The 18,911-nt window shown below is 30.9% G+C and overlaps 3 protein-coding genes, 1 non-coding gene and 1 pseudogene across 4 annotated transcripts; 2 read left to right on the forward strand and 3 right to left on the reverse strand.

The window, feature by feature from the left end:
* The first annotated feature begins 476 nt into the window (after positions 1-476).
* Positions 477-583, forward strand: LOC133033762 (small nucleolar RNA R71). Its single transcript, XR_009685828.1, has one exon. It is a non-coding gene; the product is annotated as a small nucleolar RNA R71 (small nucleolar RNA).
* Positions 584-4,468: 3,885 nt separating this feature from the next.
* LOC133039577 (shikimate O-hydroxycinnamoyltransferase-like) lies at positions 4,469-6,943 on the forward strand. Its single transcript, XM_061118470.1, has 2 exons — positions 4,469-4,994; positions 5,857-6,943. The coding sequence occupies exons 1-2, from the start codon at positions 4,566-4,568 to the stop codon at positions 6,775-6,777; spliced, it is 1,350 nt and encodes a 449-aa protein (XP_060974453.1). The 5' UTR covers positions 4,469-4,565; the 3' UTR covers positions 6,778-6,943.
* A 1,106-nt stretch (positions 6,944-8,049) lies between these two features.
* Positions 8,050-9,705, reverse strand: LOC115705087 (shikimate O-hydroxycinnamoyltransferase-like; annotated as a pseudogene).
* Positions 9,706-11,664: 1,959 nt separating this feature from the next.
* LOC115707958 (shikimate O-hydroxycinnamoyltransferase) lies at positions 11,665-13,793 on the reverse strand. The gene is made up of 2 exons (XM_030636078.2): positions 12,986-13,793; positions 11,665-12,872 (listed from the first exon to the last, which is right to left on the reverse strand). The coding sequence occupies exons 1-2, from the start codon at positions 13,496-13,498 to the stop codon at positions 11,880-11,882; spliced, it is 1,506 nt and encodes a 501-aa protein (XP_030491938.2). The 5' UTR covers positions 13,499-13,793; the 3' UTR covers positions 11,665-11,879.
* A 2,084-nt stretch (positions 13,794-15,877) lies between these two features.
* Positions 15,878-18,262, reverse strand: LOC115707962 (shikimate O-hydroxycinnamoyltransferase). The gene is made up of 2 exons (XM_030636081.2): positions 17,666-18,262; positions 15,878-16,889 (listed from the first exon to the last, which is right to left on the reverse strand). Exons 1-2 carry the CDS (start codon positions 18,119-18,121, stop codon positions 15,975-15,977), a joined length of 1,371 nt encoding a protein of 456 aa, XP_030491941.1. The 5' UTR covers positions 18,122-18,262; the 3' UTR covers positions 15,878-15,974.
* Between the last annotated feature and the right edge of the window lie 649 nt (positions 18,263-18,911).

Consider the following 18,911-nt stretch of genomic DNA (forward strand, 5'->3'; position numbering starts at 1 on the left):
GATTAAACTGTTGGTTCTGATTTCTTTGTTGATAGAACCCACTATTTCTTCGGTTGTTATTCTGGTTGAACCCATAATTGTTGTTGTTGTTGTTCTGTGAAAAATTCCCCATGGCCTTAGCTTCATCCATTGGCAAATCATCCACATCTGCTTGGCACTCCGAAAAGTGATGACTTCCTCCACATAACTCACAAACAATTTGGGCTTGCTTAGCTTGCCCTGCAATGATTTTAGTCAATGCCTCAACCTGAGCTGTTAACTTTGTAATGGCATCGACTTCTAACACACCAGCTACCTTCTTGGATTGACTCCTTTCAGTTGGCCACTGCTGGTTGTTTAGAGCCATCTCCTCTAATAGATCATATGCCTCATTAGCACTCTTTCTCATAAAAGCTCCGCCCGCTGCTGCATCTATTAAAGTTCTAGTATTACCAACCAACCCGTTGTAGAAGTTATGAACCAGCATCCACTTCTCTATACCATGATGGGGACACCTCCTGATCAGATCTTTAAACCTCTCCCAAGCCTCATAGAGAGATTCATTATCTTGTTGGCAGAAATTATTGATTTCTCCTCTTAGCTTTGCAGACTTAGCTGGAGGAAAGAACTTTGACAAGAATTTTGTTGCCAGATCATTCCATGTAGCAATAGAATTCGGTGGCAAAGAATTCAACCAACTCTTGGCTCGTTCTCTGAGCGAGAATGGAAACAACCTCAATCTAATGGCATCGTCGCTAACTCCATTAACTTTAAAAGTTTCACAAAGTTCCATGAAGTTAGAGAGATGCAAATTAGGATCTTTAAGGGAGACCACCAAACTGAACTGAAGACTGCACCATTTGAAGGATGGCAGGTTTGATCTCGAAGTTGTTTGCATCCACTGCCGGTGGCCTAATACATGACTGCACTCCCGTCAGAGTAGGGAGAATGTAATCTCTCAAGCTACGGCCATTAGCTTGATCTTCCACAGCGCCACCATTATTACGCCCATTGTTCCCAACATTATTGTTCACATTGGCAGCCATGATTTCTGATGTTTCAGCAGTTGCTGAAACTCTTTCTTGCCTCTTGTTCTTTCGATTCTTCCTGCAAGTTTTCTCAATTTCAGGATCAACTGGTAATATGACTGATTGTCCTTGACGGCGCATGCACTTAGGATTCCTGAAATAAATCAAGAAAATATTGCAAGAAAAAGGTTAGAAAAATCAGCAAGAGAAAATATACCAAAGTAGAAGTTAGTATAATTTTATGTAATATTAATCTTTAACAATTCCCCGGCAACGGCGCCAAAAACTTGTTGCTATATTTTTAAATGCTACGCAAGTATACGCAATCAAGTAGTAAATCTCACACAGGTGAGGTCGATCCCACAGGGAATTGGATTAAGTACCACTAAATTATACTTATGATTCTATTCGGTAAATCAAAAGCAATTACGGTTTAAAAACAGTAAAATTTGAAAGAAATTCAGAAAACTTAATAACACAATTTAAAGTTGAGCAAGATGAGACAATAGGGAGGAGAATCCTGTTGTTGTTTACCCAAATCGTTAATGATTAATTACTATCCTATTCTTGGAGTGAATGACAGATTATAAAATAACCTAGCTCCTTTCAGATCTTCTAGATTCTAAATCACATGTTATCTAATTAATTCCTTAATTAAACTAACATGAAATCAGCATTAAGCAATAACCTACTCGTCACATAAGTCATGTAAATACTTTCGTTTCACATAGAACATTGATTATCTTAATTTTAGCATTCTCAATTCTCACTTTTCAGATTTTGAATTGAGATCATAGAGCATGCACAAGGTGATCAATCTTAAACATGAAATTAAACACAAATTAAGATAATTTCACACACAAGAATTGAGGAATGGTAATTAAACATTAACTAGGAAAACATTAAACAACAATCATCATCCTCCCTAAATGGGAAATTTAGTTCAGAAACAAATCCATAACCATTCCTATAGCAATATTCAACATAAATAAATTAAAGAGGAATAAAGAAAAGAACTGTTTGAGGATGAATTCTGGATCTTCACTTGAATCTCTATGCTCTTCCTGCCGCTCTCAGCTGTGTTTTAGGGTTCCAAATCGCTCTCCCTGACTTCCAATCGCAGTTTTCTATTTATACTTGAAAATTAGGGTTCAATGGACGAAAATGCCCCTGGTCCGTACGGGATCTCGCCGCGGCCAAGCTTCCTCTCGCCGCGGCGAGAATGTGCCAAATTTAGGCACTCTCTGTTTCTCATAACTCGCCGCGGCGAGCCTCTTCATCGCCGCGGCCAGATATGCAAAAACTCAAAAATTAAGTTTTTCTTCGGCTCAGCACGTCTTTCAATGAATTTCTGCACCCGAGACCTCTTTTACTCCAAAGAACCTGAAAACATAGAAAACAAGCGTAATTCCGTCCCAACACAGCTAAGAATGCACATAAATTGGATCCAAAACATAGGCTAAAAATAGCCTAACATAGACACCGCTAATACGTAATAACAATGCTCATTTTATTTTATGTATATCAATTCTTTCTTCTTTTTTTCAATATATATAGTGGGGTATATATATACTAGACATAAAATAAATGTTGTAGATTAATTGTGGAAAAACACCTCAGCATTCTCACTCTCTCCTAGACAGGGAATTAATGTGATGTTATTGTCAATTTTGTCCTCACATTGGTCAGACTGTAACAAACAATAATACAATTACCATAAATACTTACCTTATTGCTTTGTTTTTTTAGTTTAAATATATATTGATTCATCCAATATATTATCAAAAGGTAGAAGCCACCATAGCAACAGATCAGAGAGGTACAATAGAAAAGCCACAATAGCAATAGCTTATCTTCACTGTCTTATTTATTTAATTTAAAAAAATCTTACATAAAAAACAACATAGTACATTAATAATATCTAATACCATAAAAAATCACGTAGTAATGTTGGGACCATGTTACTCCCTCAACTTATTTCGTTTGAGTAGTCTCTATTAATCCATTAATAGGGCATTTTTTTTAAAAAAAATAAATAAATATTGAATTTACAAACCTAAAATAGTAAAATATTAAATTTAAGTCACTATTTATTTTAAAGAAAACTTACACACAAATAAATAAATATACAGCCCAAATAAAAAAAATTACACAAATACCATTTACACACACCTTCAACTCAGGATCTATGCTTCCTGTGCAACTATCGCACAACCACGCAGCAACCCAACGCAACCAAAACGAAAATTCAACTAAAAAGATAACCATCATTAATTCCGGCGACCTCACCTAAGAAGACGATCAGAATCAATGAAAATAGAGGCTGTTTCGAATTCATAAAAAAAGTGTAGAAAAATTTACGAAACTAAAATTCAACCAGAAATCCAATTAATTTGCATAAAACTAATGTCTTGACTTCAATTTTTAAATTCATAAAAGACAGATCTCAAAAAGTTGAACTGGAGTTCCCAAGCAATTCAACTCAAGTATAATCCAAAAAAAATTACATCGATACTATAGTAAAATATTTATCCTAGTGTATTTTTATTGTTTTCCAAAAATCTAATGGTCAATTTATTCATATTAAATCATAAAGAGACATGTAGATAAAATTACGTACGTGGAAACACTGTTTTGATTTTTAATGTTTCACAACAGTTGCATAAACATTTTGCTAACAGTTATTTCGTTTGATTGAAACCTTCATCTGATGTAACCTTCGACCAACCACCCAGCAATTACCGTGCAACCACGCAACATTCACCCTGCAACTATCGTCTGATTGTGTAAGTGGTATTTTGGTAATTAAAATCACATAAAAGGTATAAATATTGTTTCTACCTTATGGAGGTATTTTTGTAAATAAAATGTTAATTTATATTTTCTATGTAATAATTCTTTTTATTTACACCCTAAAAATTTATAAATACACTTAATTTTAATAATTTTTATTTTATATAAAATTTATATCTTTAAATGTACTAAGTTTTTTCAACTTTTTTCTTTCAATTCATATTCTTAAAAAATATACCTATCAAACAAAAATAAATTATATTTTAAATATTATGACAAAAAAAATTAAAATAAAAAATTATATAAAATTTTCTTAAAAAAATAAAAGAAATATACCCGAGTTAGAAAAAATTATGAAAATAAAATCAAAATAAGTACGAAATTAACATAAAATAATATGAGAAAAAATTTTAAAAATATAAAAAGAATTTTTTTTAAAATTATTTAAGTTTATATATTTTTTTTAATAATTAGGTGTATTTATTATTTTATGGGTTGCAATTTGCAAATAGAACTCCCTTATTTTAATTATTTTAAATATTTAAGCAATGTACCCTTAAAGTATTTTATCATTTTACAAAAAAATAATATAATAAAACCATATTAAAAATAATAATTTTAAATATACAGTACAATACTAATATTTCTTCTTTTTAATTCTCCATATAATATGGGACTTTCTCCTTCCTACCAAACATAGCCTTAACATTTCATTATAAAATTGAAATGAAATAGTGAAGTGTCATACTAGCTTAAACAGAGAAAATGGTGATAATAAAGGAAAAAGAGAGGAGTATGGTGAAGCCATCGGAGAAAACTCCGCATCGGCGGCTTTGGCTGTCGATGTTGGACTTGATGGAGAACCCAATTCATAATCCAGTGGTCTATTTCTTCAGATCATCAAATAATAATAATAATAATAATAAGAACAATTTTTTTGATGCTAATATTCTCAAACAAAGCCTTAGTAGGGTTCTTGTCCCCTTTTATCCCATTGCCGGCCGCTTTGGAGTGGACCATAGTGGCCGGACTGAGATTGATTGCAATGAAGAAGGTGTCCTCTTTGTCACGGCGGAGACCACCGCTGTCATCGATGACTTCGGAGATTTTGCTCCTACGCCAATACTTCGGAGTCTCACTCCAACGGTGGATTATTCTCTTGGAATCTCTTCTTATCCATTTCTTCTAGTTCAGGTATATATAATATGCATATATTTACTTATGTTATCATTAGTACTGTTGCTAAATTATATAAAAAGATTGCTTTTTTTCTTCCCAAGATTAATTTCATTAGGGAAAATGTTCTGTCACTTAAATTAATTATAGGCTAAATTAGGTTACCTCCGGTGAATTTTGACATATACCAACTACTAATAGTATCTTTAATTTTTCAGAATGTTTTAAGATTGTAATACTCTATCCCTTGAGATTTACCAATGAGTACAGTACACAAAATCTTACTTTTAATTACAAATTCGTTATGATTAAAAGTAAAAACCTTGTAACACTATTTATAAAAAAAATTTACATAATAGACTAATTAACGTTTGCAAAAAAATTACCAAAAAAATGTTTACGCACAATTTTTGTTTTTATTTTTATTCTTTGAACTTTTTTTATTTATAATTATAGTTGTATTGTAATTGTTATGAGGTTGTTTTTTGGTTGATTAATTTCTTGTTATTTTTTAGTTACTTTTTTCTAAATAAAATATATTTTTGTGATTTTAAAACTTTACAAACGTATAAAAGAAAAGTATTTTTTTTTAAATTAATTCTCCTATTTATAAATTAATATTCTTATATATATTGTTGACTAAAAATGTATATTAATAAAATAAATCACAATTTAGTGTGATTAAAAGTTTTCACTAATTTAGTAATTATTTGACATATAAAGGAAAGTTTGGAAAGCACAATATAAAATACATATGTCAAAGTTTGGGGATATATGTCTTGAAAATTCCAAAAAAAAAAAAAAAGAAACTTTTTAAATACATATACATATATAAATAGTAGTGATAAGATTTGATTTATCTTTTTTAATTTGTTTTTAGGTAACTTATTTCAAGTGTGGTGGAGTATCAGTGGGCATTGCTATTCACCATTTTATAGTAGATGGAATTTCAGCTTTTCACTTTATTGAATCATGGTCTAGAATTGCTCGTGGTCTTGAAATTACCATCCCACCATTTTTAGATCGAACACTACTTAAACCTGATCATGATCAAAACCCAATATTGGATCAGTCATGTAAGCCAGCTGATCATAATAATAATAATCTTGATGGTCAACAACAAAACATTAATACTAGCAAAAATAATGAGACAAAAGTTGCCATTTTTAATATCAACAAGGAGCAATTAAACACCTTAAAAGCCAAAGCCAAAGAAGACAATAACAATACTAATAATTTCAGCTCATTTGAGAGCTTAGCATCACATATTTGGAGATGTATTTGCCAAGCACGTGAGCAGTCCGATGATGAAGAGTCAACTCTATACTTTCCAGTGAATGGAAGATTCTCCAACAGATTGACACCCCAACTTCCACTTGGTTATTTTGGTAATGTGATTTTTGCAGCTACACCAATGATTAAGGTAGGTGATCTCAAAACAAAATCACTATCTTATGTTGTGAGTTATGTTCATAGAGAATTGGAAAAAATGGACAATGATTACTTAAGATCAAATATTGAGTGTTTGGAGCTTCAACAAGCTAATGTGTCCTCTATTAGGCGTAAGACAAACACTTATGTGTGCCCAAATCTTGGGATTACAAGTTGGGTTAGGTTGATTAACTATGATGAAGTTGATTTTGGATGGGGTAGGGCTATTTATATTGGACCTGGTGGGTTTATGTACGAGGGAAAATCATATGTTATACCTTGTCCAAATAATGATGGGAGTTTATTAGTGGGCATAGCTCTCCAACCACAACACATGAAAACCTTTGAGAAGTTGTTTTACCAAATATGAAATCTATGATCATGATCCAGCAAGTGTGTGTGTGTGTGAATTATATTACTTCGTTATGTTGTAATTTAATTAATAATTTGGTACTGTACGTCTACTCTTATCTTTTGTAAGACTTATATTTTATTTTTTAGTATTTTCGTCATATATAACATGTTCAATTCTAATATATCTAATTAAGTAAAAGTAATTAATGTACATATATATATATATGTTTGTAGTGCACGTTGCTCAATGATTTTGTACTCCATGGAGTCTCACTTGACTTGGGTATATAATTATTACATTTAATTATCAAGCCAGCTGCTGCCATATGCGGCCTTTTGGTTGTTAGAAAAATATATTAATATCATTTACTATTATGTTATATATATATATATATATGCATGCATGCAGGGCCTGCCCTGACTTTTAGTGGGCCATAGAAAAAAAATTATTTTGGGCCCTTATTTAGAAAAAAATATGGTATTTTTTCAAAATCAGTAAAAAAATAGTATAATTTTAAAAGGTAAATATTTTTTTGGGCTCCTGGGATAGGTGGGCCCTAGGCACAGGCCTAGCCCGCCTATGCCCTAGGGCCGGGCGCATGCATGCAGTAGTAGTAGTGTCCCATACTATAGAGCACTAGTGTTATTGGACATGATTCTCATGGAAGAGGACGAGGAGGACACTAATCAAATTAGACAAAAGTGAGCAGTCTAATGTGGAATACTATATATAAATGTCATACTATCCTATGGACGAGTAGTTTGGAGTGATCTCTGAGATAAAATCTGTGCTGCATATTGTCTAACTTTATGTTCATCTCTAACCACAACAAAAATCGATCTAGATCGTTGTTGTTTGTAGCTTTGGATTTCTTGGTTTTGTGTCTGGCCGGGTTTTGCAGGATCAAGGGGTTAGGGTTTGAAGCTCAAGATCGAGCTTGAGAGGAAGAAGACGAAGCCTCGTCTGCTAGGGTTAGGGTTGAATCGAAGGCATAAGGTCGTTTTGGGAGTGCAACTTTATGCCACAAGAGTTTGTACTAAAATATCTTAATTGACCATTGTTTCTTTTGATTGGCTTTAGGTGGTGTAGGGTTTTTCGGTATTTGAATTTCCTACAATATATATATGACCTACTGATCTTCATTTTTTAATATGCTGACAACATATAATATTGACTCTATATAGCATTTGTTGCTTAGACTCACTTTTAGTCTGAGGTGTTTTCAACATGTTGTTTAGTGAAAAAATTAATTGATGAATTGATGAAAGAAGCAAACACAACAAAATTAAAAAGAAAATTATAATTGTGCTATCATATTTAAATTGATGTTCGATTTTATTATGCCAGTATATGCTAATTCATCCCTTGGCTACATGCATGGCTAGAAAATTAAAAGTAAGAAAAATCTTAAAAAAAAATACAACTTGAGAAAACAAACATCAGCCTCGTAAGCCTACCATCATCATCATCATCATCATCATCATCATCATCATAAAGTAGATGGGATAATATGTTTAGCAAGATTATTATTGTTGTTGAAATTGTGATAAAAGAGCTTCTCAAAGGTTTTCATGTGTTGTGGTTGGAGAGCTATGCCCACTAATAAACTTCCATCATTATTTGGAGAAGGTATAACATATGATTTTCCTTCAAACATAATCCCACCAGGTCCAACATAAATAGGTTGACCCCATCCAAAGTCAACCTCATAATTTATCAATCTAACCCAACTAATAATCCCAAGATTTGGGTACTTATATGTGTGGGCCCCACGTCTAATGGAATCCAAATTAGGATGAACTTCCAAATAGTCAATATTTGATCTTAAGTACATCATTGTCCATTTTCTTCACACTTCGATTAATACAATTTACAGCATAAGAAAGTGGCTTTGTTTTGAGATCACTTACCTTAGCCATTGCTACAGTTGGAAATAACACATTACCAAAGTAACCAACTGGAACTTGGGGCTTCAAAGCGAATCTTCCATTGACTGGGATAAATAAAGTACTGATTTTTTGGTTATAATTATCATTATCATTATCACTATCACGTGCTTCACAAACGCATCTCCAAATATGAGCTGATAAAGTCACAAAAGTGGTAGCTTTTTCTTCTGCCACCTTGGCTTTAAGGGTGTTTAGTTGCTCTTTTGTGATGTTAAAAGTGGAAGCTTTAGGTACAATATTAGTAGTAGTATTTAGGTCTTGGTGGTTGTTGTGGTATTCAATGTGATTAAATGTGGGTTAATTAGGTGGGTTTCGAGGTTTGAGTAGTGTTCGATCTAGAAAGGGTAAAATAGTCATTTCAAGTCCACGAGTAATTCTAGACCATGATTCAATAAAATGAAAACATGAAGCTCCATCTAGTGTATGATGGTCAAAACCAAACCCAATTGATACTCCACCACATTTGAAATAAGTAACCTAAAATTAAATTAACAATAATAATTCGGACTTCACAATATTAGTTTTTCAACTTTGAAATTAATAATAAATGTAATCAGGTTATACAAAATATAAAACCACAACAAATTAAATAATAAAATAAGTAATTAATTACCTGAATTAAGAGCAAGGGATAAGAAGAAATTCCAAGAGAATAGTCAACAGTTGGAGTGAGAATGAGGACACCTTTTTCATTGCAATCAATCTCAGTTTGCGAACGGTGGCCTTGGCCACCTTATTCGTGAACATGGACGGGCCGCACTAAGCGACCCGCTATGAGATAAAAGGGGACAAGAACCTTACTAAGGGATTGTTTGAGAATATTAGCATCAAAAAAGTTGTTATTGTTATTATTTGATGATGATCCGAAGAAGTAGATAACTTGATTATGACTTGGGTTGTTCATCTGGTCTAATACTGAGAGCCAAAGCCGCCGGCGTGGAGTTTTCTCCGATGGCTTCACCATACTCCTCTCCTTCACTTTCATTGTTACCATCTTAATAGAAAAATCAATTAATGAAATATAACAGCTATAATCTCTTCTTTATGTCTCCTTTTTCTTGCCCTAAATTGTGTTTGCACTATGATACATTCTTTCTCTATACCTAAAGGATTTAATGTAGGTTAAATATTTATATGGAAAATGTTTACACTACAAGAATTCCCACCAATAGCGGCAGGCCTATTAGCGGCGGAGCTCCTCCGCCGCTAATAATGGGGCTATTAGCGGCGGAGCCCCTGCTTGGCCGCTATTGGGTGGCAGTTTTTTTTTTTTTTTAAATATTAATAGCGGCGGGCTGTCCGCCGCTAATGCCAGCCGCTATTACTAGCTAATACCCCGCCGCTAATAGGTGGGCGGGAAAAATCCAGCTCATATTGATTCAAACTATTAGCGGCGGGGTATTAGCGGCTGACCCCGCCGCTAATTAGGCACGTTAAATTGTGTTACAAACATTGGAGATGCCTTTACTATATTTTAATATTTAGTCAATTTTATATAATATAATAATATCATGACCACCGTACCATAATCTAGGCCGATCCTGAGATTATTGGGTAGACCTCGGGAACAAATGCATTTATGATTTTGATGTCTACTCTTATCTTTTGTATGAGTAATTATATACTAATATTTTTTAATCAATTAAATGTCATTTCCAATATGGTATTACAATATTTTAGTACCACTACTTTTTAAGGTGTTAAAAATAAGGTAAATTACAGTATAAATATTTATTGTTTTAGATTTTATACATTTAAATATTTTAATTATTTTCATTTTTGAAGGGAAAAATACCTATAGTTACAATTCTCTTACATCTGTTACTACCACTTCTGTTAACTTATAAATATAAATACGTGGAGAATTTATTTGTGACTAAAAGTAAAAAATTTTATAGTGTAAACCCTTTGGTCTTCCATATTAATGTGCATTATTGTGGGATCATTATTGACATTCATTCATGTGGAACCACTATTGATGGGCATGGTGAATGTGTAATAAATTTACTCATCCATACAACTTAATTCATTTCCAATAAGAAATTCAAATATAATAAATATCTAATAAATATGCATGGTCAATTTGTGGACACAAGAAATTGCTGTCCCCCTCTGTTACGAGGCCAAGGGAATTAATGTGATATTTACTCATATTATTGGTGATCATAAATAATAGTTGGTATAAGATTGTGTTTGATTAATTTGTTGTAATAATAATAAGGAAAATTTGGGGCAAAAATCATCATAAAGTTGAGTTTGATATAAATAAGTCTCTAACATCTAAAAATAGCGGTAATAATAGTACTCAAGGTGATGTTTTTTATATATCCGTTAGTCCTAATTTTAATTGAGCTGCTTATTTTTTAAAATTGTCACGTGTCGAAATATTATTGGTCTAAATTATTATTTTAATTTAAAAAATAAAATAAATAAATAATTTAAAAAATTATTGTTTTTCCTTTTTGTTTTCCTTTTTTTTTTCTTTCTTTTCTAACCACAACAAAAATCGATCTAGATCGTTGTTGTTTGTAGCTCTGGATTTCTTGGTTTTGTGTCTGGCCGGGTTTTGCAGGATAAGGGGTTAGGGTTTGAAGCTCAAGATCGAGCTAGGGTTGAATCGAAGGCATATGATCATTTTGGGAGTCCAACTTTATTCCACAAGAGTTTGTAAAAGGTCTTAATTGATCATAGTTTCTTTTGTTTGGCTTTAGGTGGTGTAGGGTTTTTGGGTATTTGAATTTCCTACAATGTATGACATACGGATCTTTATTATTTTTTAATATGTGGACAACATATAATGAATCTATATATATAGCATTTGCTGTTTATACGCTCTTTCAGTCTGAGGTGTTTTCAACATATTGTTTAGTGACTCAAGATTGAGAATTAGTGTTGTACCATAATTGGTATAAATAATTGATGAATTGAAAGAAGCAAACACAATAAAATTAAAAAAAAAAAAAAGAAAGTTTAATATAAGTAATCGATTTTATTATGCCAATGCTAATTCATCACTTGGCTACAAAATTAAAAGTAAGAAAAATCTTAGAAAAAATACAACTAGCGAAAACAAACATCAGCCTCGTACATATAAGCCCACCACCACCACCATCATCATCATCATCATCATCATCATCATCATCATCATCATCATCATCATCATCATCATCATAAAGTAGATGGGATAATATGTTTAGCAAGATTATTATTGTTGTTGAAATTGTGATAAAAGAGCTTCTCAAAGGTTTTCATGTGTTGTGGTTGGAGAGCTATGCCCACTAATAAACTCCCATCATCATTTCGAGAAGGTAAAACATACGATTTTCCTTCCAACATTGTTCCACCAGGTCCAACATAAATAGGTTGACCCCATCCAAAGTCAACCTCATAATTTATCAATCTAACCCAACTAATAATCCCAAGATTTGGATTCATATATGTGTGGGCCCCACGTCTAACTGAAGCCAAATTGGGATGAAGTTCCAAATAATCAATATTTGATCTTAAGCGATCATTGTCCATTCTCTTCACACTTTGATTGATACAATTTACAGCATAAGAAAGTGGCTTTGTTTTGAGATCACTTACCTTAGCCTTTGCTACACTTGCAAATATCACATTACCAAAGTAACCAACTGGAATTTGGGGTTCCACTAATCTTCTAGAGAATCTTCCATTGACTGGGAGGAATAGAGTACTGATTTTGTTGTTATCACTATCACGTGCTAGGCAAACACATTTCCAAATATGAGCTGATAAAGTCACATAACTACTAGCTTTGATCATCATCATATTATTATTATTATTATTATTATTATTATTATTATTATTAGTACTATCTTTTTCTTCTGCCTTGGCTTTAAGGGTGTTTAGTTGCTCTTTTGTGATTTTGAAAGTGGAACCTATAATAGGTATGTTAGAAATATTACTAGTATTTATTATGTCTTGGTTGTTGTTGTGGTATTCAATGGGTTGAAATGTGGGTTTAGGTGGGTTTCGAGATTTTAGTAATGTTCTATCTAGAAAGGGTAAAATAGTCATTTCCAGTCCGCGAGTAATTCTAGACCATGATTCAATAAAATGAAAACATGAAGGTCCATCTACTACATGATGTTCAAAACCAAACCCAATTGATACTCCACCACATTTGAAATAAGTAACCTAAAATTAAATTATCAATAATAATTCAGACTTCATACTAATAATTTATAATTCAATTAAATGTTGTTAAATAAAAAAGGCAACACTACTTAATTAATTGATAAATTATAAACCTGAATTAAGAGCAAGGGATAAGAAGAAATTCCAAGAGAATAGTCAACAGTTGGAGTGAGTCTCCGGAGTTGTGGCGTAGGAGCGAAATCACCAAAGTCATCGATGACAGCGGTGGTCTCCGCCGTGACAAAGAGGACACCTTCATCGTTGCAATCAATCTCAGTCCGCGGATGGTGGCCTGGGCCACCTCCGTGGACCTGGGTGGGCCGCACCAAGCGACCCGCAATGGGATAAAAGGGGACAAGAACCTTACTAAGAGAGTGTTTGAGAATATTAGCATCAAAAAAGTTATTGTTATTATTTGACGATGATGATCTGAAGAAGTAGATGACTGAATTATGAGTTAGGTTGTTAATCTGGTCCAAAACTGAGAGCCAAAGCCGCCGGCGTGGAGTTTTCTCCGATGGCTTCACCATACTCCTCTCCTTCACGTTTATTATTATCTCCATATCTCTTTTCTTGCCTTGAAATGTGTGCACTCTTTCTCTACCTATAAAAGATTTGTTATGCATGTTTATATTTATAGGGAAAATGTTGACACCATTTATGATCGATTTTGGTGTATTTAATTTATAGATCTTTTGTATTATATTTTTATGATTTTATTGGTGTGTGTACTCTTATCTTTTGTATGAGTTATTATTATAAAATATTGTAATATTTTTTAATCAATTAAATGTAAGTCCCAATATGGAATTATAATGGAAGGTAACATTTTTATACCACCATTTTTAAAGGTGTTAGGATTATATACGTACCCTTTTGTTGTAATAATATTGGATGACATGCAAATTGGAAACCCTTGTTACAAATATAGTAATCTTAAACATTACTATTTCCCTAGTAGGATTACTTAGAGAAATGATAATTTGTGTTGTTGAGTTCGTATCGTTTTAAAATTTTAATAATTAGAAACACGAAAGCAATTCACATCAATTTTGTGTTGTGTTGTGTTAAACATGTGATTTCTGATGTTATATTCGTATTGTGTTAGGTGTGTTGTAAGCTCAATTAATGATTTAATGTCATATCGACTTTTTAAATTAATTTTAAATGGCAGCATCTTTAACAAAGATATTTTAAATGTTTGATGATATAAATATATTTTTAATATTTTAATAGATGTTTATTATTAAAGTGAAAAAAATACCAAAAACAATATTATGCAATAACATCATTTATATTTTTTCTTTCTTATTTTTTTTTATTATTTTGTCATAATATTTTAATAATTTCTAGAAGTACTTACCATTAAAATATTTTAGACCATAAATATCAAAAATATTGTTAAAGAAAAATAAAAAATATTATATTATTAGGCAATGTAATTTTTTTTAATATTCTTAAATAATATTATCGTTAAAAATATTCTAAGAACATGACTCACGTAACTTTTATGAGAGTGTCGAATCTACGAAATCTTGTGCCAAATCTAAATTACAAGACAAATGTTAAAAGACACCAATGTATCTAGTATTATTATTGGTATCGTACCGTTATTTGTGTTTTTAAGTATGAGTCAAATATAATTTAAAAATAACTTTTAAAAAATATTACTAATTAATTATAAAACTTATACGATGTCGGTAGTCGGTACCAATAACAATACTCAAATTAATTACAACCCCAAGATACAACCCATTATCTTTTCATTCTAGAACTAGGGCCAGTCTATCTTCCCAAGGTGCCATTATTACGTCAGTGTGCAATTTAAAGAAATCTATCCATATTACCTAATATTAACAGTAAATATTTATTACTATATTATAATATAAAAAAAAATTAAAAAAAATATCTAATTGATTTTTAAAAATTATTTTAAATTTATTCATTTTTTAAATATCAGGGTTATATTATTGTATAGGGATCATACAAATAGAATTCTTTTCTCTTTTTTACATTAGTTTTAGTATTTTTATTTCTAAACATATTTCAATAGTAAGTAGTAGTACTCTTTAAATTTGCTACTGTTGTCACATTATTACTTATTTTAATTACAAATGCTATACCACTATATAAAAGAATAATTGGTGTGAGATAGATAATTGTAAGTAAGTATTTAAAAAAAAAAAAAAACAGGAAGAAAAAATAAAAAGAGAACTGCACTAATTTAGATATAACAATACCATAACAATTGGTATTGTTATATTAATTTAAATATAACAAAAATTGGGATAAAAAGAGAATTTTTATTTAAAAATTGAGATTAAAGGTTAAAAAATAATAAAATTAAAAAATATAACAACAAATAATCAAACCTAAAATCTTATAATTATCAATTTATTGTTTTACTATATTTATACATATATTTTTCACACAGCTCTTAATTATTGTTTTGACTTTTGAGTAGCCTAGCTAGAAAGAAAGGTGTATGAGCCTCAAAGATATCGAATCATGGAATAGGGGAGCCATTGGAAAAGCATTTTTGGGCAATTTCCAATAAAAAAGATAAATTCATTGCTTAGTTTTGATGGTATATACATGTTGTTTTATTTGTGGTGTACGTAGCTGAGCAAAATTATCAACACTTTCTCTTTTTTTGTAAGCAAGTGCTTCAAAATTTATTCAGGTGGAATTAATGGAATAAACCACCATAAAGATGATCTTCCTCTTATGCTTGATCATTGGATAATAAGGAAAAAGAAAATCACAAAATGGAAGAAGAGAGTGGTTGTGTACAATTTTATGGAAAGCTCACAATGAGGCCTTATTGGGAACAAAAGGCTCCTACAACAAAGGTTATATATAGTTAGTACGTAATACAGAAAGATTAATTGTTTGTAATAGCTAGACTGAATTACATAAAAAATGGAAAACTTAGTACGGTACACATGATAGAATCTAGGGGGAAGAAGAATTTTCATTATAAATTGCATAATGTATTGATCAAATTAAGGAGAAGAAGAATTTCATTCAAATTAAGTAATTAAAATCATTAATACAACACATTAAAAATTGAAAAGAGCCCCCAGCAAATACAAAACAAAACTAATATATAATCTTATTATCACTGCAGCTTTGTTCCAACACTCTCATAAATATACTTTCTATCTCTTTGATGTGATGAGTCTGAAGAGAGATGTGTACACATAAATTCCCATTTTTAGGAATATCATCATAAATACTTGCTCTTCCTTCATTGATTGTAATTCCACAAATCCCCAAAGGCAAACCCCAACCAAAATCAGCTTCATCAAGAGCAAAGCTAGTCCAACTATTAATCGCAAAATTTGGACACCTACATTGGACTTCAAGCCTATGACGTTTTGTATTAGGATTAACCTTAAAAAAATCAATAACAGATCTTAAGTAATCATCATCTCTTCTCATCAAACTTTCATGTACAAGACTTACTGCATACCATAATGGTTTTGATTGAAGATCACCAGCCAAAGCCTCAGCCATACCTTCAAATACCACATTCCCAAAATAGCCACGTGGCAGTGGTGGTTGCAATCTTGACCGTCCATCAACATTGAAAAATAATTTAGTCTCTTGATTTTTGGGAAGTGCACGGGCAATACATGCACATTTCCATATAAGGCCAGACATAATACAAAATGTACTAAAGTGCTTATTATTAACTAATTCTTTAGCTTTGTTTTTCAATTTGTTGAGTTGATCCTTGGTTACTTTAAGAATAACCACTTTGAAGTTTTGTTCGTCAACAATAGATAATTTAGGTTGATTGGGTAGTTGGTATTCTTTGGTATGATCGAACATTATTTTTGGTGGATTTCTAGGATTGAGTAATGTTCGATCAAAATATGGTGTGATTGTGTTGGGTTGGCCTCTAAAAATTTCAGACCATGACTTGATAAAATTGATAGCAGAATGCCCATCAAATGCAAGATGTTCTCCTCCAACACTTAGACAAACTCCACCACATCCAAAATAAGTTACCTGTGTACATACATTGGCAGAGCCAACCACAATTCTTAGCGGGGACAAAATAATGAGTACTGATTTGGACCAATTATAATTATGAAAAATGATTAATCAAATATAAATCCTCGTGTGTAATTAATTTTTTAGATTTATATTACACTTATAATTACTAAATCTTAAACCCATAATAAATGCTATTATATATGTAGATAATCACCAATGTGTTATTTTTATTTTTACAGTCTAGATTGCTTAGTTGTTGTCTGAATTTAAATTGCGATTTAGGTTGACTAAGTTGCTATGTAGATTTTTGTAAAATTAATAAAAAAAAAAATGAAGCTACTTCAAAATGTAAAAATAAAAAGATAAAGGAAAAACTTGTGTGTTTGTCTCATATTATATTGGTGTGTGAGTAATTTATAAAATTTAATACATATACAAAAATGTATATATAAATAGTTTATATTGGAAATTAACTATGAAAAATAAATGATATCTTAAATTTACAAGTAGTTCAGTAATTTGAAAAATTTTACTATCAAAATTTAAGCTTAGAGTATTGAGTGTAAAGTAAGTAATAGTTTAGAAAATTCTTAAATAAATATATATGTGTCATTGAAATATATATCAAAAAATATCAGAAAATGCTATCTCATAATTCATAGTACTTCATATATTGATTACAAAAAATTATTAAATGAATGTACCAAACAAGTTTATCCCAACAATTATCCCTTTAAAATTAATGGAAACTATATAGCTATAGTAGAGTGTTATATATATATTATTACCTGGAAGACGAATAAAGGGAATGATGAAATTCCAGCAGAGTAATCTGGGGTTGGAGGAATGAGGTTGGATATAAGTAGTGAGGAGTCAGTAAAATCTCCAAGGTCTTCGATGTGGGACTTTGTCTCCCCCACCACAAACAAAACACCTTCGTCGTTGCATTTAATCTCTAACCGCTCTTCTCCTCCATTCTCGGCCCGGCTCAACCGCCCTGCTACCGGATAATATAGGACAAGAGTCTTAGCAAGAGCTTCCTTGAGGTTGTGGATATGATCATCAACTGCTAATGATGATGAGTTGTTATAATTTTTATTATTGTAGAAATAGAGTAATGTGCTTCTTCTCTCATAGTAAAGTTGGTCCAAATCGGATAATGGGATAGTGGAGCGTGTTGGAGAGGTCTTCTCCACTGGCCTCACTAGGCTACTTTCTCTTATCTTCACTACAATATCACTCATCTTCACCTCATAATATAATAATTAAACTTGTGAATATACAACCATATATATAGGATTGTTCTATAATATACTGATTTATTTTTATTTTTTATAATATTTGAGAGAAATTTTTAGTCTAACTTTATATCATCGTCTTAAAATAGACTACTTGAATCTTACTTTTCAGCATGTTAATTTTTTTTTTTTTTAATTCTCAAACTTTTGAAAAATGTGCTAAATAACTACAAAACGAAGATTATTATTAAAAAAAGATAAATAATTCCTATAAAAAATACTAATAAAACTTAATATATTATTATAAAGTGTCATGTCCCTAATAAATTTCATTGGCTAATCCAATCAAATTCAATAAATAATTAGATTTAATTAGAAAATTATCATCCGATCCAATCTAATAGACCTCAAAATTCAATCAAATCAGATTAATAATTAGATTGGATCGTTTTCTTAATTAGATGCGCATGTCTAAAACACACACTTTATTTTTAATATTAACTTAAAAAATATGAATAAAAAATACCTAAAAACTAAATATCACCATTTATTTAAATTTAATACTCGACAAAAATATTATCTTTATAAGTTTAATACAACTAAAAATTTAAAATATAACTAAAACAATAGAACAAAATAACATGAAAATAAATACATAAAAACAAATTCAAAAAAATAATAATAAAAAAAACAAATAGCTATTATAATCATTATTTTTTTATTTTTTAAATATTTTTCTTATATATAAATTGATATAAATATTTTTTTTAATATATACATATAAAATCGAGTTTTA

The sequence above is a fragment of the Cannabis sativa genome, chromosome 1 (assembly GCF_029168945.1).
Source record: "Cannabis sativa cultivar Pink pepper isolate KNU-18-1 chromosome 1, ASM2916894v1, whole genome shotgun sequence".
NCBI lineage: Eukaryota > Viridiplantae > Streptophyta > Magnoliopsida > Rosales > Cannabaceae > Cannabis > Cannabis sativa.